Source organism: Neoarius graeffei, chromosome 24 (genome assembly GCF_027579695.1).
Source record: "Neoarius graeffei isolate fNeoGra1 chromosome 24, fNeoGra1.pri, whole genome shotgun sequence".
Classification (NCBI taxonomy): domain Eukaryota; kingdom Metazoa; phylum Chordata; class Actinopteri; order Siluriformes; family Ariidae; genus Neoarius; species Neoarius graeffei.
Window position 1 is genome coordinate 33129781 of NC_083592.1, and position 20324 is coordinate 33150104.

The 20324-nt window shown below is 40.4% G+C and overlaps 1 protein-coding gene across 1 annotated transcript in view; it reads right to left on the reverse strand.

Annotated features, from left to right (window-relative positions):
* Positions 1-20324, reverse strand: part of adgrv1 (adhesion G protein-coupled receptor V1) — a 415446-nt gene that overhangs the window by 13200 nt on the left and 381922 nt on the right. The window contains exons 87-88 of the mRNA XM_060907086.1: positions 18778-18899; positions 6284-6472 (exon numbers count right to left, since the gene is read on the reverse strand). Coding sequence (XP_060763069.1) covers positions 6284-6472; positions 18778-18899 — 311 coding nt within the window. The remainder of the gene's footprint in view (positions 1-6283; positions 6473-18777; positions 18900-20324) is intronic.

The window sequence follows — 20324 nt, forward strand, 5'->3', positions numbered from 1 at the left end:
TTTGAGTAGAGGTTTTATTTCATCCTCGGTTGGTTTAGCAACACGCTCTGCCGTTTTGTTTTTCTCTACTCATGGTATATGAGAGGGCGGCACGGTGGTGTAGTGGTTAGCGCTGTCGCCTCACAGCAAGAAGGTCCTGGGTTCGAGCCCCATGTCCGCGTGGGTTTCCTCCGGGTGCTCCGGTTTCCCCCACAGTCCAAAGACATGCAAGTTAGGTTAACTGGTGACTCTAAATTGACCGTAGGTGTGAATGTGAGTGTGAATGGTTGTCTGTGTCTATGTGTCAGCCCTGTGATGACCTGGCGACTTGTCCAGGGTGTACCCCGCCTTTCGCCCGTAGTCAGCTGGGATAAGCTCCAGCTTGCCTGCGACCCTGTAGAAGGATAAAGCGGCTAGAGATAATGAGAATGAGATGAGATGGTATATGAGCTGATATCCTACTAGTAGAGTAGCCAATCAGAGCGCGTGATTCAGGGGCGTTGCTAGACATAAAGCTCTACTGGGGCACAGCCCCCACAATACCCTGATAATTTTTTTTTTGGAAAGCTTGCTGTGTATGAAATGTGCTATTGTAGGCTGTGTGCTTAACCAGATTCCATTGCTTTGCTCATTATTATTGCCACTGCCATACTCGTACTGGCAAAAGCACTGGTAAAGGTACAAATGCAAAGATACATTCATGAATGTCTGAAAATATTTATTTAAATAAACATGAACCTCAACAGGTTTTACAAATGTAAAGCAGATCTGTATGCAAATAATAGCACCTACAGACGCACAGAATGTGCGCCTTATATTTAGGGACAGAAAGTTGCCTACGTTGATGCACCTTGAAGTAGAAAAGCATCCACTCTATCGATCTAAATTAACCATCGGCTATTTTCAGGGTATACTATCTTTACTTTTAAGCTCATGATCATTATAAGGGCCATCCATCTACATGCTATGATGATATAATCTATGTTTTGTTTTGGGGTTTTTTTTCAGGACGGTCTCGGTTATGATAATATTTGCATCAGGCATTTCTATCAAGGAAAAACATTTTGCGTTTATGAAGTTTCCATGCTCTTGAATGTATGCCACTATAGGAAGCACGGCATCCGAAATATCTTTTCATACTTGTGTGGAATCTGGCAACATAAATATCATGATAGTGGGATAGCGTACTGTATGTCTTAGCAATAATTTGTAAAAATATATCATGTACACTACCGTTCAAAAGTTTGGGGTCACTTTGAAATGTCCTTCTTTTTGAAAGAAAAGCACTGTTCTTTTCAATGAAGATCACTTTAAACTAATCAGAAATGCACTCTATACATTGCTAATGTGGTAAATGACTATTCTAGCTGCAAATGTCTGGTTTTTGGTGCAATATCTCCATAGGTGTATAGAGGCCCATTTCCAGCAACTCTCACTCCAGTGTTCTAATGGTACAATGTGTTTGCTCATTGCCTCAGAAGGCTAATGGATGATTAGAAAACCCTTGTACAATCATGTTAGCACAGCTGAAAACAGTTGAGCTCTTTAGAGAAGCTATAAAACTGACCTTCCTTTGAGCAGATTGAGTTTCTGGAGCATCACATTTGTGGGGTCGATTAAATGCTCAAAATGGCCAGAAAAATGTCTTGACTATATTTTCTATTCATTTTACAACTTATGGTGGTAAATAAAAGTGTGACTTTTCATGGAAAACACAAAATTGTCTGGGTGACCCCAAACTTTTGAACGGTAGTGAACCGACATAACTACGTAATGTAAGCTACATTAGAATATCAGTCCGAAGTTGGAGACACGCTGTTGCTGTAATTTGCTGTTGCTGTAATTTCAAAACCAGATTACTTGAGAAAGGCAAAAGGCACAGATGAATACTTTATACCATTGGAAACGGTAAGGACTGCTGTTTATTTTGATGTGTGGTTTGTCGTGTAAACTCAGGAGTTAGTGAGGTATTGCGCCGAAAAGAACGGGTGTGGAGATGGATGCAGGGCTATATGCAGAATATGATTAAATTTGATGTGAATTCATTGATGTTAATTTTATCGCAAACTGTTTATCACAGCAACTAGTGGGTTACACTGTTGGGAAGCTCAAGTCATGTGGTTTCACGTGATATATGTGTGTTAACTGTGTGATAAGTATTCTGACAGCAAGTTAGTAGAGACGAATGGGTGCGATTTGGATGCATCGGTCGTATACGGTTATTCCGCAGTGCCAAAGATATTACTGTTTCTGAAATGCAATCGGGAAATTTTACTGGGGCACAGCAGATATATACTGGGGCATGTGCCACAGTAAAATGGGTCTGGCGACGCTGATGGCGCGATTGCTCATAGCCAGTGAATGTGGATAGAAAAATCTACATTCTTCTTTTTTTTTTAAAAGGGGGCGGGGCAGCCATGGCCTGAAGGTTACAGAAGCAGCCTTGGGTCCAAAGGGTCACTGGTTTGATTCCCAGGACCGTCAAGAAAAATGTGAGGGGAGTTGAGTGAATGAACAGCACTTTCCCCTGCCTCTGTATCATGGCTGAAGTGTCCTTGAGCGAGGCCCCGAACCCCCAACTGCTCCCTGGGTGCTGTAGCACAGCTGCCCACTGCTCTGGATATGTGTGTGTGCTCATTGCTCCCTTGTGTGTCACTACTTCAGATGGGTTAAGTGCAGTGGAGGAATTTCGCTGTGCTTGTGTACATGTGACAAATAAAGGCTTCTTCTTATATTTAACAATTATTTGTTTTCATTTTATGACACTTTATTTATTTATTTAGTATAGCTTTTTTACCCACCACCAAAGACTGAACAAGACTGAATGAATGAAGCAAGATGTGTTGTGTGTATGCATGTGTGTCTGTGTGTGATATTTTGTATGTATGTATATACAGTATATAAACATATTGTACATACAATACACACTGATCCAGCGTTAAGAGCTGCAAGTCCAGCTGTGTCAAGGCTGTATTGAAATGATCCATTCCCGATTAACACCCGATTTCATAAATGATTTCTGGTTGGAAGCATATGCACCACAACAAGTAAACACCATTTTATAGCACCCTAACAGTAGTGTGAGGAACTACTGGGTGTACACACACTGACTCTGCCGCCAGTTAAGTATGTGAATGATAAATCTTGTGAACTGAATCTAGAATTGATTGTCTCTGCCTCTGTATATTGATGACGTCACTTCTTTTTTTCTCTCTCAAATTAAGGAAGGATCAGTATTGGCAGTAAAGGAGGCAGAAGCCACTCCACTTTCTCCATGTCCCAGGCACCAGACTCTGGTAGAAAAGGCCCATTAGTGAAGACAGTAATCAGGACAGATTCAAATTAGCTGCTGCTACATTTATTATATCCGTTCATCCTGGTTAAACAGGCAGCTAGCCCACCACTTCACCACTTATCTACCATGTCTCCTCTCTGGGCTGGATATGATAACCTAGAGTTTGTGCTCTTATGAACGGAACAGGATTAATCAGGCTTTTGAGTTCCTGTTGTAGTCTAATCTAACCTTTTAGACTAAACATTTTAACCAAGTCTGGATAATTGTATTATGAGGCTGCAATGTACCACTAAAGAAAACATTCACATCGCCCTTTACAACCTGTAAGAACTACAGCCTCTGAAATATAATATAATATAATAGCCTTCCTCTTTGTCTCCGTGAAATTAAATCACTTTGTGTTTTTAAATGCAAGTTGAAGACACATTTGTTTACAGCTGCATTTTGATTTCATTTATGAATTTTATTATTAGTGGCAGTACTACTTCTCATCTCATCTCATTATCTGTAGCCACTTTATCCTGTTCCACAGGGTCGCAGGCAAGCTGGAGCCTATCCCAGCTGGCTACGGGCGAAAGGCGGGGTACACCCTGGACAAGTCGCCAGGTCATCACAGGGCTGACACATAGACACAGACAACCATTCACACTCACATTCACACCTACGGTCAATTTTAGAGTCACCAGTTAACCTAACCTGCATGTCTTTGGACTGTGGAGGAAACTGGAGCACCCGGAGGAAACCCACGCGGACACGGGGAGAACATGCAAACTCCACACAGAAAGGCCCTCGCCGGCCACGGGGCTTGAACCCGGACCTTCTTGCTGTGAGGCGACAGCGCTAACCACTACACCACCGTGCCGCCCCAGTACTACTTTATTTTATTTATTTTATTATATTTTAATTGATCTTTTATTGTATTTTAATTATATAGTTTTAGCTATTGTATTTTTCAGATAACTGTAAAGCGCTTTTGATCATTGTATGTAAATGGTGCTATATAAGTTATTAAATTATTATTATATTATAACATAATGAGCATTTTTCAAAGCTTCTGGTTCACAATTCACAATTCAGCGACTGAAGGAGTATAGCTTTACTCTTAATCTTCTCATTTTAGCAGCCTGAATTCCCTTGACAAGGACTGTGTGTGTGTGTGTGTGTGTGTGCGCTTTCATCTTCTGAGAGCAAACAAAATGCTAGCAAGAAGAGAGTCACCTCTTAATATGTGTGATGACACATCATACAGACACACACTCTGGCACTTGGATCATTTCACTTTTCAAATAAAAGCTGCACTGTAAATAAAATGAAACTGAAATCAGAACAAACTTAAAATAAAAGCTAAAAGAAATCCCCAAGGTGTTTTGTCACCACTGAGAAAATTACAGAGAATAGTGATTTAATAATTTCATCTATGAAAATATTGTAGTGACGGTGTTTCATTGCACAGCTAAATTCTGGTTGGAAATGAAGAGTTAAAATATTGACACAGAAATGAAAATGATCGATTCAGGAATTTTTTTTCTTTTGTAGTGACTGGATAGATGCCAAGTTAGCTCACCCACTGATTAGGACCTCAAGGACCTGGATACAAGACCTTGTGTCTCTAATTTACCAGCAATATAATTATAAAATTACACTGGAATCAACTAATCACACAGGAATCAAGGCCTTGTGGATGGCTGAAATATGTTACTGACTGTACAGCCTTGACTAACACAATCACATATTTTACATACATCAGCCAACTGTATATATGTTGAAAGTGTGAGAATTAAGACATCTTCATTTATTCTATCCACATTCACTGGAAATAAGCAATCGCACACTCTGATTGGTGACTCTAGTACTAGGATATTGGCTCATATACCGTGAGTAGAGAAAAACAAAATGGCGGCGCGTGTTGCTGAACCAACCGAGGATGAAATAAAAACTCTACTCGAAAACAAAACGCCAAAAAATACAAAAAAGCAACAAAGTATGGAATAAAAGTATTTGATGATGGTAAGAACATATTTTTTTTATTTTTCAAGAATTATTATTATAGCATTTTACAGAAATTGCTACCGTCATTTCGCTGGTTTATTTACAGTGGTGCTTGAAAATTTGTGAACCCTTTAGAATTTTCTATATTTCTGCATAAATATGACCTAAAACATCATCAGATTTTCACATTGGCTAGTATAATCTTTTTGTCTCATTTGTTTAACTGGGTTTTCTTTATCTACTTTTAGGACTTGTGTGAAAATCTGATGATGTTTTAGGTCATATTTATGCAGAAATGTAGAAAATTCTGAAGGGTTCACAAACTTTCAAGCACCACTGTACATTCTTCATCTTTAAGCATTAAAATTTGTTGAATTTTTTTAGACCGGTTCAAAAGCTCAAAGAAGTTTGAAAATTACAGAACTGAAATGTCCAAGGAAGATTTAAATAAATGTCTAAAACTATTCTATACCTCGGCACGACAGCAAGACGGCACTTTCTACAAAACAAACAAACCCTTAAAAAGTCAATTCATGCATCCATCGATAGGTTTTTAAGAAGTCCACCTCAGCGGGAATGATTTTGTCAGATGTTTTGTATAAAGTTTTTATTCATCGAATTTGCAAAAAATAAAAATGCTCCATTTCTCAAAATCCAGTGAATGTGGATAGAATAAAACAGTTATTCCACGCAATCTCGTCGTACGTGGCTTATAGCCAACTTGGTGCTATGCGCTTCGTCGGCTATCAGCTCATGTACGACTTGATTTCGTGGAATAACTGTTAAATATCTGGTCAACAAACTTAACTAATCATTTTAGCGCGTATCCAATAAAACAGCCGGTGTCCAGCTGTATTTGGAAAATGAACTGTTGTCAGTGGTGGCAAAATCGAAATAATTAGCAATAGCCAATCAATGCCATTACTGGAAAGTTACACTGAATGTTTGCATTTATATCAATACTAATATAAATATATTTCATTACATCCAGTAAATTGAACCATAAGTGAAATCTCACACCTCCTCCATGGCACTGATGAGGTTTTGCGTCGACTTGCTGATCTCTCCCCCTCCTACTGTGGCTGCTCCACTGCTCTGAAACACACCGTCAGCGCTGTCATGGCCGTTCATCTCCACTGTGTAAGTCGCCTTGGCAGGCCAGCACAACTGGTTATGCATGAGGAAGTAGACAGCAAACACGTACAGACCCTGCAGACACAAAGTAACCGATTAAAATGTATAAAGCAGTGATTTTTTTTTTTAAAACTTAAATTAAGGACTTCACAGGTTTCTCTAAGAACAGTAAGATCCTCGAAGCTTGTTCGCAGTAATAATCTCAGCATGAATATACACAATTAAGAGCACTGACACGGAGTTAACCAATTAACCTTCACCTTACTCATAGTTTATTTCACAAAGTCAGTAAATCGTCCTCAAGAGACCAACTTTGGAATGGTCCATATTTGGTTTGCAGAGAGAGAAAGAGCAAAGATCAAAAGTCACACAATTAGGAAATTCCTTACACAAGATTTTGCAACAGCATGACGTCTTTCCGTTCGGCATGACGTAATAGTTAGCTGGTAAAGTTATAGTTTGCACAACATTTTACACAGTAGCACAGAACTGATAATCAGGCAGTTCATGCAGGTGCAAAATACCTCACTACCACTAAACATTTCAGCACAAAACCCGTCCATGAAAGATAATGAAAGGCAGTGGAAACTATGGGGTGAAAAAGGCTTTGGGCTAAATGATGACTATAAAGATGTTGCAAGGCCCATGAAGATGTTACATAAGATGTTTCCAAATCCTGGTGGCCTTGATCTTCAACTGCACTTTCACACCTTTATTGTTAATAAGTACAGCAACCCGTTCAGCTTATTCTAGATTTCCTAGATTCTACTAGGAACCTTCTCTGATAGAGAAACCCTCTCTTCAAGGGTATTAAAGTTTATTCCACACAAAGATAAATGGAAGAACCTTTCTTCTGAGCATACATCTATAGCATGTATGGCTAAATTTAGAGTTACTCTAACCACAGATACATTATTTGTAGCCTTGACTGAGAGAATATCATGTGAGAATATGGCCTATAAGGTTCTTCGGTGGTTCTTTGGATAGTTGAAGTTTCTTGCTTTAAAGGAACTCTCTCTGATAGTGATGATGTTTGTCCTTTGGGGTCAAAGATGACCATGACTTCAATTTGTTGGGTGGCAGTTGTGGGTCCAGAGGTGACTGATGAGGCCAATCCGGGCTTTGAAGGTACACCCATATGTCAGGCATGCATGGATAGATGCTGTAGTGGGGGTGGTGATAGTTCAAGCCTTCCGTGCAGCTCATTTCTTCTGGGCCTTGGCGATGCATTTTATGCCTGCTGCACGTGCACCACTGGTGAGCCATGTTGGACGATCCTGAGCAAGCAACTCCCAGGAGTTGAGATCGATTTCTAAGATTTTGAGGGATACTTTGAGATTGTCCTAATTTGAAGTCATGACTTGTGCGTGACTTGGATTAGAGTGAGGGAGAGTTGTGCAGCCGTCAGCCTCACTCACTTGTCCCAACCTAACTGGGTCCAGGGGCAAGACAGAGTCAAGATGGCTGGAGCTAGGTCAGGATGCAGTGGATGGCCAACAGTGTTGTACGTGTTGCACTGTGCCCTAATCGTGCTCCACAAACGCTTTGCTCGGTCTGCCTTCCTGCCCGTTGAACCACCAGGCGATGGTCTCCTCCGTGCAGACTGCTGAGTCCAGTCTTCAGTTGTAACCCTGACCGGGGGAGTGAGAGGTCGCTAGTACTTGCTCAAGGCACTACCCCAGGCTAGTGAAGTAGGGAAGGAGACGCCTTACTACTCCATTGCATGGCGGTCAAGGACAGTGCATGCCCACTGCCCTACTCTAATAGTAAAAGTGCCTACAGTGCCTATATCATTTTCCCCCAGAAAGGCAAACTAAAGCACCTTTTGAGGTTCTATATTTAACCTAAAAAGGTCCTACCTGGAACCCTCTTTAATAGAGAGGCACAAGATGTGGCTATTAATTAACAAGGCTAATGCTGAAATTCAATCTTAATGAAGAAAACCTACATTTCAGTTCCTTTCCTTTTCAGTAAATTCCCCTTCTGCAACTCCACACCTCTGCATTTTGATCTTCCACTGATTAAAGCAGTACAATAGGTCTGAACTCCATTAGTTGTCTCAGAAGCTCTGTCGATTTCTTCTTCACTTCTGGAACAGAGTTGAAACGGGTTCCTTTGAGTGCAGACTTGATTTTAGGAAAATAAAAAGTCACATGGTGCTAGATCAGGTGAATAGGAAGGGTAGTCAAGTACTGTGATGCGTTTCTTGGCCAAAAACGACTTCAATGAGAGCGCCGGGCATGTTGTCCTGACGAAGGAAGAAACCATTTTCCCACAGGTGACCAAAGTGTTTTCCAGTGCATTGACTACTGTTTTGTCTCAGGATCGTACTGGAAGATCCAAGTCAGCCGAAAAAAATGCATCACAAAGTAAAGTGAAGAAGAAAACAACAGAGCTTTTGAGACAACTAATGGAAGAAGACCTACTGCACTGCTTTGATCAGTGTAAGACCAGAATGTAGTGCTGCATATTTGCAGAAGGGGAACATATTGAAGGGGAATGGAATGAAAATGTAAATTTTCTTCATTAAAATTGAATTACAGCATTAGTCTCATTATTTAATAGTTAGGCCTTGTAGATAGTGTAGATTTCATCATTAATAGTTTCCCAGAGTGACAAATTCAGTAATACTTCAGGGCTGTGTATCTACTACTTAAGAATTTCTGGCTGGGTTTAAAGTAACTCTAAATACCTGCAATACATTAGTTTTCATCTTGGAAAAGGGAGCATAGTGGTTGCATCTCATACCTTAAAGGGAAACTCTTAAGGGTTCCACATAGAACCCTATAAAATAGGCTTTCCTGTTCACAAAAGCATACAAGTTGAGCCACCATTATAAAGCCAGAACTGTTAGGAGCGTCCCTCCTGCACCAGGACCCGGTCTTCCCAGGCAGTCTCCCATCCCAGTACTAACCAGTCTTTTGAGGCATGCTGGGCAGCGCCAATCTCCATTGCTATGGACCCTTTTCATGTGACATCACGACAAACACGGCCGCCATTTTGGACATGTACTACCAGTAGTTTACCACAGCCAGCATTGAGGAACGGCAGCAAAGAAAGTGTTTATTTTCAGCAAGACTTCCATCATGCCACTATATTGTTGTGCACCTGGATGTAGTAACCATCAACAAACAAGGCAAGGGTTATCATTTTATCGGATCCTGGTAGATGCTGACCGACGAAGAAGATGGAAAGCGGCCATAAACAGGAAAGATTAGCAGCCCTCGGCATACCAGTGCTTGTGCAGTGACCACTTTGTTGGAGGTAAGACGAATAAAATTAGCCAAAAAAGGCATTACATTGCTGTTAACATTCTGTGGCGGCGAGTGTGTAACCAAATAGGCTAAAATAACCCATTGTAACCTCTTTGTTCTTCTGTAGTAGCTATTAGCTAACGACATTAGCTAGCGTTGTGTTCCTTTGCTGTTGGTAGACTGTAGGACAGATCAGAGGCAGTGTCCTACAAACAGCGCTTAATTTGAGGGGGAGCAAGCCGGAGCGCGCTCCGGAACCTCGGGCGTTGGCTCTGGCAGCTATTTACACTGGATCCGGTGATCCGACACCTCTTTTGACTATGTAACAAAAAAAAAAACAAATAATTAAATAAAAAAATGCAAGTTTATTTAGTGTTAATGTCTGATTTTGATATCTGTCTTGTTGGTGATTTCTCTCATGAAACGACATCCACAAAATATCTGCAGATGAACTTAATTTGCAGTGTTATTACAAAGCATGCCCAGAAGCGCAGCGCCACGCCCCCCCCCCCCTTTTTTCCGCACCGGAGCCGCTCATCCTCTGCGCTCCGGGACCTCCCACTTTACAAATTAAGCACTGCCTACAAATAAGTGTTCAAAACAAGAGGAACATGTATTTGTCTCTTAAGTCCAGGCCGTTCCCTGTAATCTGTAACAACGGTTGGAGAAAGTAATGGCAAATAGTGACTGCACAAACCATAGAAGGTAAACTGTACACAGCGCCAGGGCACTGTGATGGTATATCTACTTTTAGACTGTGTTAGCTTATCAATGAACACACTCGTCACTCGACGAGTTTCACGTCTTTACGACGGATACTTAAATGTGTGTTAGGTATTATTGTTGCAGTCTAAGCAGTCATTGTAGCAGCTAGATGAGCAAGAACCGAAAGGGTCTGTGCCATAAACCATTATTTCTGTACGGCGTTGCTAATGTGTCGTTACTGTTGTTATTTCTCCCTCTGCTCGCCCTGTAAATGCCCTACGTCGCTGGATAGTGAAGGTGTTTTCTGCATCTCGCTCCTTTTTCTTGTATGTTCTCCGTTTGTCGCCTTCCTCGCATTCAAACCAATTCGAGCCGAAGTCCGCTACATGTCCAAAATGGTGGTCGCGTTTATGAAGGTCACGTGACTGAAAAGGGTCTATAGCCCTTGGCCTCTTGCGTATTATATAGCTAGGGTTAGAGTGCGGGTTTAGTCCTCTGGCAACCACAAGAGTTTGACTCCCTACTCACATCTGTATTGCAGCGTGCCTTGCCAGATGGCGATAGGTACCATTTTTATGATGGTCTTTGGTTTGGTTTGACCCAACTGCAAATAAAACTCGCGATCTCCCTGTCGAGAGACGGGGATGCTAACTAGCAGGAAGCCATGGCCTAATGGTTAGAGAAGCAGCTTTGGGACCAAAAGGTGGCTGGTTTGATTCCCTGGACCAGCAGGAATGGCTGAAGTGCCCTTGAGCAAGGCATCTAACCCCCAACTACTTCCCAGGCTGCTCTGGGTATGTTGTGCATTGCTCTGGATAAGAGCGTCTGCTAAATGCCTGTAATGTAATGTAACTACTAGCCCAGCTCAAAGTCATTAGGAATGTAGGATGGCTTAAAACATGCATGGCTGAATGTCCTGTTAAAGCCCTGAAAACATATCAAAAAGCTAATAAAACATTGATCTGATGCTAATAGCAGGTACATTTTGGCTGCTGATTTTCAACTGATGGACTTCTGCCCAAGAAGATTATTTTCTTCTTCTTGAAAATGAACACACACAGGTGTGTACGCCTTGACAACTGAATAGCTGGGTAATACAGAGCGAATACACACGTAGCCATGCATTATCCCATTTTATTGGACCATAAATGGCTGCTAAGTTCTGCTGAATGGTGTATGATGAAGTGAGTGGAGCATAATCAAAGTTCCCCTCCAAGCAAATTAGCACACTAATGATTAGAAGCTATCTCTGCTTGCTTAATTATCCTTGTGTGTCATCTAACCGAGTCTCCAGGTCCAGCTGATGGGTCAGTGAATATGGGACAGAAAAAAATCTTATAGGAAGAGTAAGAGACAATAGAGAGTGCTTGAGTAAGAAGGACTTATACAATAAGGTGAATGAATGAATGAATGAATAAGAAGATAAAGGTGTACTACTAGTTTAATACACATACTGTCCATGATCTATCCTTCTGATACAGTGCTTACGTCAGTAATAACAGAATGATTAGTCCAATGAAGATGGATCTATTTATAGATTTTGAGACCAAGAATAGGAAAGAAAATCTAATTGTGGCCATGTGCGCCATCATTCAAAAGCCTGTTTGATGCTCATAATGAAATAATGTAAATAATTGGTCAGGAGTCTGGCGATGTACATCGTGCCATGACAATTCAATTATCTTCAGATTTTTCAGATGATATTTTTCATCCTGGATCTGGCTATAAGTGTTTAAACAGAGATGGGCATGTGGTGTGGACATGCAATTCTGTTCAGTCACGGCCAGATTTGCTAATGAGACACTGGGAGGGAAAAACAGACATATTGCAACCTCATTCTGTGTCCTTTACTACCACTCGGGTTAATTAAAAGCTTGCGAATGCAGTATATTGTTTTGTTGGTTTAAATGTCTGTTTCTTGTCTTAATCCAATCACTTTCCATTACTGCTAAAACTGATATATCAATGGAAAAATCAGACAAAACATATATACACATCCCAAGAACTATTATTTCAAGCAAAAAAAGGATCCTTTCAAGCACTTGTGACTGACCAAGAAAGAACAACACACTGTATAATCATGTGCAAGGTTGTTCTGTACTGACAAATGCATCTTACTCACCAACATGACACACATAACACTTAGCACAAAATCGTAAGTGCTCTTTCTTACAGGCCTAAACACTAACAGACAGAACAGCACCATTAAACAATCTACTACAGTTAACGCAACAGGGACGCAACAAAGACAACCAGATCAACATGGAAAATCAGCGTCATGGAAAACAGCTTCCATGAAAAGAGAGGGGAAGTGAAGTGAAGATTATTGAAAACAGACTCAAACTGTGAAAATGGCAGCAAGTGAAAAATCCAAAGCAAGTGAAAAATACAAATGTGGCAAAGCTGCTGGAAGGATGAAATCCCTTCAATATACGTCGCTACACTGCAAAAAAAAAAATCCTTGAACATGTTAAAGAGAAATGTTTTTACTTCAGTCTGTTTTGCAGTATTTGTGCTGCAGCCTGATCTGTATTTGATCACGACATTCCTGACATTTCAGTCCACCCAGTGCATGCGTCCCTTAGTCAACCGTGCAGACATTTTTTTGTATGTAGGTTTAAGGAAACAGCCAGACAAGACAAAACAAGTGTGCTGTTATAGTTTTGCATTCAGCATTGTTACTGCCTCCACCTGCAGACTGCTATGCTTTTTGGTAGAGCTGTAGAACAAGCTGTTACTATTTGAAATTCTGGATTACAAAGTCATGGATACACACAGCATGGTGTAAATAAAATGACATTTATAAGTACGTTAAATTTTGTTTAAATGCACTTGGTCATAAAGTGAAAAGAATATTTCAAAAATTGTCGAGTGTAAATTAAGTTTGCAGTTGTTACTGTACTTTATAACCTATGATGCATCATTTTCTGCCCTTTGTCCCAAAGCAATCTTAGCGTGGACTTGTCCCAAAACCTGATAAACCTGCATTTATTGATGGACACCATCTGTCTCCATCTGGAGTGTGTGTGTGTGTGTGTGTGTGTGTGTGTGTGTGTGTGTGTGTGTGTGTGTGTCCTCACAAGGAAAGTGTAGTTGTTGTTGTTGCTGCTGTTTTTAACAAAAAATAAATAAAAATAAAATCAATAAAAATCAATAAAAATAAGGTTAAGGTTAGGTTTAGGTGCAGGCATAGCATTAGTTAACTGCATTAATAATTATTTCAATTAAAGGTCCTCAGAGGTACAGTAAAAAAAAAAAAAACAGGTTGGTATAAAAATAATTACTGCTTTTTAAAAAAAAAAAAAAAACAGTTTATTTACAACATCATGAATTCTATCCACATTCACTGGATATGAGCAATCGTGCGCTCTGATTGGCTACTCTACTACTAGGCTATCAGATCATATACCGTGAGTAGAGAAAAACAAAATGGCGGAACGTGTTGCTGAACTAACCGAGGATGAAATAAAAACTCTACTCAAAAACAAACTCCAAAAATTTTTTTTAAAAGTGCAACAAAATATGGAATAAAAGTATTTGGTGGTAAGAACGTATCTTTTTTATTTTTCAAGAATTATTAATATAGCACTTTTCACAAATTGCTCCTGTCATTTCACCGGTTTGTTAACATTCTAAGCGGAAATGAGTTTGTCGGACGTTTTGTAAAGTTTTTATTTATTGAATTTGCAAAAAATAAAAATAAAAATGCTCTGTTTCTCAAAATCCAGTGAATGTGGATAGAATAAAACAGTTATTCCACTCAATCTGCCGACTTGGTGCTACGCGCCTCGTCGGATATCAGCTCATGTACGGCTCGATTTCCTGGAATAATTGTTAATCATGAAAATAATGTGATATCATGAATGTCACATCATCTATGTGAATTTATCAAAAATGATTTCTATGAGTTTACCCAGGTCTTATTCAGGGTAAGTGTGGGCCATCCCATAATACCACAATGCTGATCAGTTCATGATGTGATAAAGGCACAGTGCATTCACATCTGCTCATTTGGTTCTGTGCTCTTAATTTACTTAATCACTTCATAAAATAGTCAGCTGGTAAACATTATAAGACCGTGGGCTGAAGACTGAAGAATTACGGCACTCTCACTACCTCACATTTACCCAGCTGATAATTAATCAACACCTCAACCATCAGAATCAAGAATAAGGCATACGTTATTAATAACAACTTTTAATACCTGTTTTTTGTGATGAGCTAATGATCAGGTCAATAAGAATAGCAAAACTCACATCATAAAGTGTTACCAAACAATAAACAATAACAGTTTTTAGTAATATAATACAGTGTTCTTAAACCATTCCTCTAAACCCGACTAACCCAATAATATTTGTTGCCGTATTCTTTACTCTAGCTTTATCACTGCCTATTTTATTAGTGTATTTTTTAATTAATGAACTGAAGTGCTTTAATACAGATCTGGGTCAAATACTTTGCTTTTTAGGTAATCGTTCGTGATGGATACGCCTCCCTTCAGGCATCTCATTAGACATGCTGTGTTCCAGATGCACTGCATGTGAATGAGACATGATTCAGGGAAATGAATGCATGAAACATTAAGACATAGGACTGCAAAAAAATGTACAAGGGTGATGGATATTGGAATCCTGTTTCTTTTTTTTTTTTTAAGATATTTTTTGGGCTTTTTTCACCTTTATTGGATAGGACAGTGTAGAGACAGGAAATGAGCGGGAGAGAGAGACAGGAAGGGATCGGGAAATGACCTCGGGTCGGAATCCAACCCGGGTCCCCGGATTTATGGTATGGCGCCTTATCCACCTGAGCCACGACGCCCCCCGAATCCTGTTTCTGATGGCGATGATGATCAGACTCACTTGTGTCTAGTTCGTTTGACCTGTCTATTGTTCTTCTGCTGGCTTAATCCGTGTTGCTGCATACAGTCATTGTTCATATTGTATCTTTGCTGGAATCTTGCATGTGTTTGTATGACAATTTTTACAACCATGGAACAATTGACTATGATGGTAAATGTAAATTGGATGTAAATTGTTTAGATACTGATTAGAGGGCTTTAAAGATAGTCTGACACAAGTACATGCCATTTCAGCACAGGCCTTATCGTCCCTCTCTTTTTGAAACTCGTCTCTAGATACTGCTGACAATTCTGGATGCTTAAAACGACTACTTTCCCCTTTTATGAGGATTACTGTACAACTCACTGTCAGTATGCAGTCGCTAAAGGAATCATTATTATGTACAGTAAGAGGCCTCAGTTGGCCACAGAAAAATCAATAGGCTAAAGATGTAAGGAGGTATTTTGGCTACTTAGCGCTGATATAGGTCAGGTTTAACTGAGTTTGCGCTCTTATAAAATGATCCCGCATGGCATGTATTCACAATGATAGGGAAAATTTGTGTTTTACTGGAGCGTGTGAACAGATTTTGGTTTACATTTCAATCAGGTGCCGATAAATACCATGCCTGATCAGTCTACCTATGGATAATGATAATGCTTTATCAGTTGGTGCTTTGTACCAGTGCGAAAATGAATACTGCAGGAACACATACCGTAGATAAGATAAAGTGATATGACTGAATGAACTTTACAAACATAAAGATATCCCAGCTCACCCAAAAAAACTTAAGAGACTGATTAGTCTTATATCTGAAAAAGAAAACGAGACCATCAGTGACGGCATAGCTCACTCCGGCCCCGTCTAGTCCAGAAGGAACAATCTAAAGTGGGCCACCTTATGCAATAAATGTTGCAAGCTATATATACTATATACAAACTATATATAGAAGCTATATACACCCAAGGAATACCTACCTATTTGCCAGAAAGGATCAAAAATGGCGAGGAATTGACCGAGAAGAAGTGATTGTTGTTGAACTGCTCATTACGGCTTAATTAGTCCATAACTTCATGAATAATTGTAATTAAGAAAATCTGGATAGAAGTTATATGCACCCTAGGTACCCCTATCTACATGCCATAAAGAATCAATCGGTGAAGAATTGAGGGAGAAGAAGCAATTTGTGTGGAAACTGCTCGTTAGGGATTAATTACTCCATATCTACATTATTAATTGCAATTATGCAAATTTGGGTAGAAGCTATATGCACCCCAGGCAGACCTACTTTCCTGCCAAAAAGAATAAAAATTGGTGAAGAATTGAGAGAGAAGAAGTGATTTTCATGAAATGTGGACGACGCCGGACGGACAACACATGATGGCATACAGTGCCTTGCGAAAGTATTCATACCCCTTGAACTTTTTCACATTTTTCCACCTTACAACCACGAACTTAAAAGTTTTTTATTGAGATTTCATGTGATAGACCAACACAGAGTAGTGCATAATTGTGAAGTGAAACGAAAATGAGAAACGGTCTTCAAAATTTTAAACAAATAAAAATTTGAAAAATGTGGTGTGCATTAGTATTCAGCCCCCTGCATCAATACTTTGTAGAGCCACCTTTTGCTGCAATTACAGCTGCAAGTCTTTTGTGGTATGTCTCTACCAGCTTTGCACATCTAGACACTGAAATTTTTGCCCATTCTTCTTTGCAAAATAACTCAAGCTCAGCCAGATTGGATGGAGAGCGTCTGTGAACAGCAATTTTCAAGTCTTGCCACAGATGCTCAATGGGATTTAGGTCTGGACTTTGACTGGGCCATTCTAACACATGAATATTCTTTGATCTAAACCATTCCATTGTAGCTCTGGCTGTATGTTTAGGGTCATTGTCTTGCTGGAAGGTGAATCTCCTTCCCAGCCTCAAGTCTTTTGCAGCCTCCAACAGGTTTTCTTCCAGGATTGCCCTGTATTTAGCTCCATCCATCTTCCCATCAACTCTGACCAGCTTCCCTGTCCCTGCTGAAGAAAAGCATCCCCATAGCATGATGCTGCCACCACCATGTTTCACAGTGGGGATGGTGTGTGCAGGGTGATGAGCAGTGCTAGTTTTCCGCCACACATAGCGGTTTGCATTTAGGCCAAATGTTCAACTTTGGTCTCATCTGACCAAAGCACCTTCTTCCACATGTTTGCTGTGACCCCTACATGGCTTCTGGCAAACTGCAAACGGGACTTCTTATGCCTGTCTTTCAACAATGGCTTTCTTCTTGCCACTCTTCCAAAAAGGCCAGATTTGTGGAGTATACGACTTATAGTTGTCCTGTGCACAGATTCTCCCACCTGAGCTGTGGATTTCTGCAGCTCCTCCAGAGTGATCATGGGCCTCTTGGCTGCTTCTCTGACCAGTGCTCTACTTGCTCGCTCTGTCAGTTTAGGTGGACGGCCATGTCTTGGTAGGTTTGCAGTTGTGCCATACTTTTTCCATTTTTGAATGATGGATTGAACAGTGCTTCTTGAGATGTTCAGAGCTTGGGATATTTTTTTATAATCTAACCCTGCTTTAAACTTCTCCAGAACTTTATCCCTGACCTGTCTGGTGAGTTCTTTGGTCTTCATGATGCTGTTTGTTCTTCAGTGTTCTCTAACGAACCACTGAGGCCTTCACAGAACAAGTGTATTTATGCTGAGAGTAAATTACACACAGTAGGACTCTATTAACTAATTAGATGACTTCTGAAGGCAATTGATTGCACTGGATTGTATTTAGAGGTATCAGAGTACAGGGGGCTGAATACTAATGCACACCACATTTTTCAGATTTTTATTTGTTTAAAATTTTGAAGACCATTTATCATTTTCATTTCACTTCACAATTATGCGCTACTCTGTGTTGGTCTATCACATAAAATCTCAATAAAAACTTTTAAGTTCGTGGTTGTAAGGCGGAAAAATGTGAAAAAGTTCAAGGGGTATGTGGCAGTGGGGGCGTGGTCAAGCGCCGGTCTGTGACCGGAGGGCGGAGTCAGGGAAGGTAAGTGGCAGAATCACTACACCTGATGTCAATTAACCTGTTTGTGTGTCTTCCCAGTGACCGCGCCCTATATACGTAAGGAGAGAGAGAGCAGAGGAAGAGAGCTCTCTCCCTAACCAGACGACTTGTGTGTGTGTGTGTGTGTGTGTGTGTGTGCGCGCGTGCGTGTGTGTGTGGCTGGGAGAGTTAAATTCCACTGAAAAGTGAAAATAAAAGTTTTGTGAACTCAGTTCTGGTCTGCCGTCCTTCTGTGCTCCACCCACCCATATGAAGTGCTACAGGGTATGAATACTTCTTCAAGGCACTGTAAGCTCATCGCCTGTCAGCCGGATGAGCTAATAATGAGGCAGCATTTTTTAATTTTTGAATTTTACATGTACCCTTAACAGGTGAAGTGAAAAATTAAACATTTAAAACATCACTGATGGGTTAACATGGATTAACACATCCAAGTAAGTGAATGCCAAACTGACAAAGTCAAAGGGCAACAGATGGCTAAGAACAACTTGCTCCTTGCTTATGATGGATTATGGATACCACTTACCAACAAGATGTTGAAGATGACGAGGAGAATAAGCATCCAGAGATATCTGTATGCCATGTGCAGGCCAGCCCACAAACACACCAGTGAGACCAAGGCGTACAGGTACAATACCATGGGAACCTCTGGAGAACAAAAGCCAAGACACACTTGTAAACAGCACTTGCAAAGATACACATTTAATAAGTTTGTGAACATGTTTGACATTTCTTTTCAAGCTCATGTTCATGCCTATAGGATGACGGCTTGGCGGACATGGGCACAGGTTCACTGCTTTGTATTCCAGGCACGTCAATTTTTCCATAGTATCTAACATCCTCTGCTTTAGCAAAGTAGATGAGTGAGTATGTTTATGGTCCTGGGACTGGTGCCCAAGATGACTGGCAAGGCAAGTGAATTTCTGAAGAGAGTCTTAATTATAAGCCTTTATTCAAGAGCTGCGAGGTTTGGTCCAATGTGGACAATCAATCAACTGCATCTGGGGAGACTTTCAAGCAAATTAATAGAACAAATCCAACTGGTCTTAGTGGAGGCAAGCTGAAAGCTTGTGAATTATGCCATACTTGGTAAAGATAGTTGATGAGAAACACATTTGTATAAAGTTAAAAACAACAACAAAAACAAAACATTTATTGCCATTAGAACACAACACTGGCACTTAAAGTGCTGATGACACGTTTTTGACATATTTGGCGATGTTTTATAACATAAAAAGCAATTCCTGATGATCCATATATTAATTCACGAAGGCGCCTATTTTACAAGTTATGATAAAAAACGCGGCTATTTGGACAAATTTGACGGGGCTGCAGCACCCAGGAGACGAAAGAGGAGGAGGGTCTATATGACGTCAGCGAAAGAACCTTCCTCCTCACTTACCAGTTTGTTGTTGATGCGACAGGTGTTCAGTTTATCATTATTAGTATTTTTATTAGACATTATTATATATATATATATATATATATATATATATATATATATATATATATATATATATATAGTTATTATGCCTTCGCGTTGTGTTGCCGGCTTTTGCTCCAAAACCCACAAGGATGGGGTAAGTTTATTCAAGTTTCCCAGAGATCCCGAGCTGCATGCGAAGTGGGTGAAGCAAGTCAGGCGCACTCGTGACAAGTGGGAGCCCTCACCAACATCTGTCCTGTGCTCTGAACACTTCGATTTGGATTGTTTTGACACCCTTCCCAGCTTAAAAGAATCTCTTGGGTGTTCAGTTCAGCACAAACGTGTGTTACTACCATCAGCAGTGCCTACAGTATTCCGGAGGGGGTCTACTAGTAGCTATGCCGGATCCAGCAGTCACCTGGGACAAGGCGACTCCTCCAAACACAGTCCTCCTGTCAGAACATGTGTTGAGAAACGACATAAGATAAAGGTACGTAAAGCTATAGAGTGCTCCGACATGATGCTAAAAATAGTAACACTGCGGTCTGCGCGGCCATCTTGGAAGTGACTCGCTCCAGAGCGTTCATAGAGTACACATCATAGAGTACACATTCATGATAATCATAAATGTAATCATAAAGTCGGCG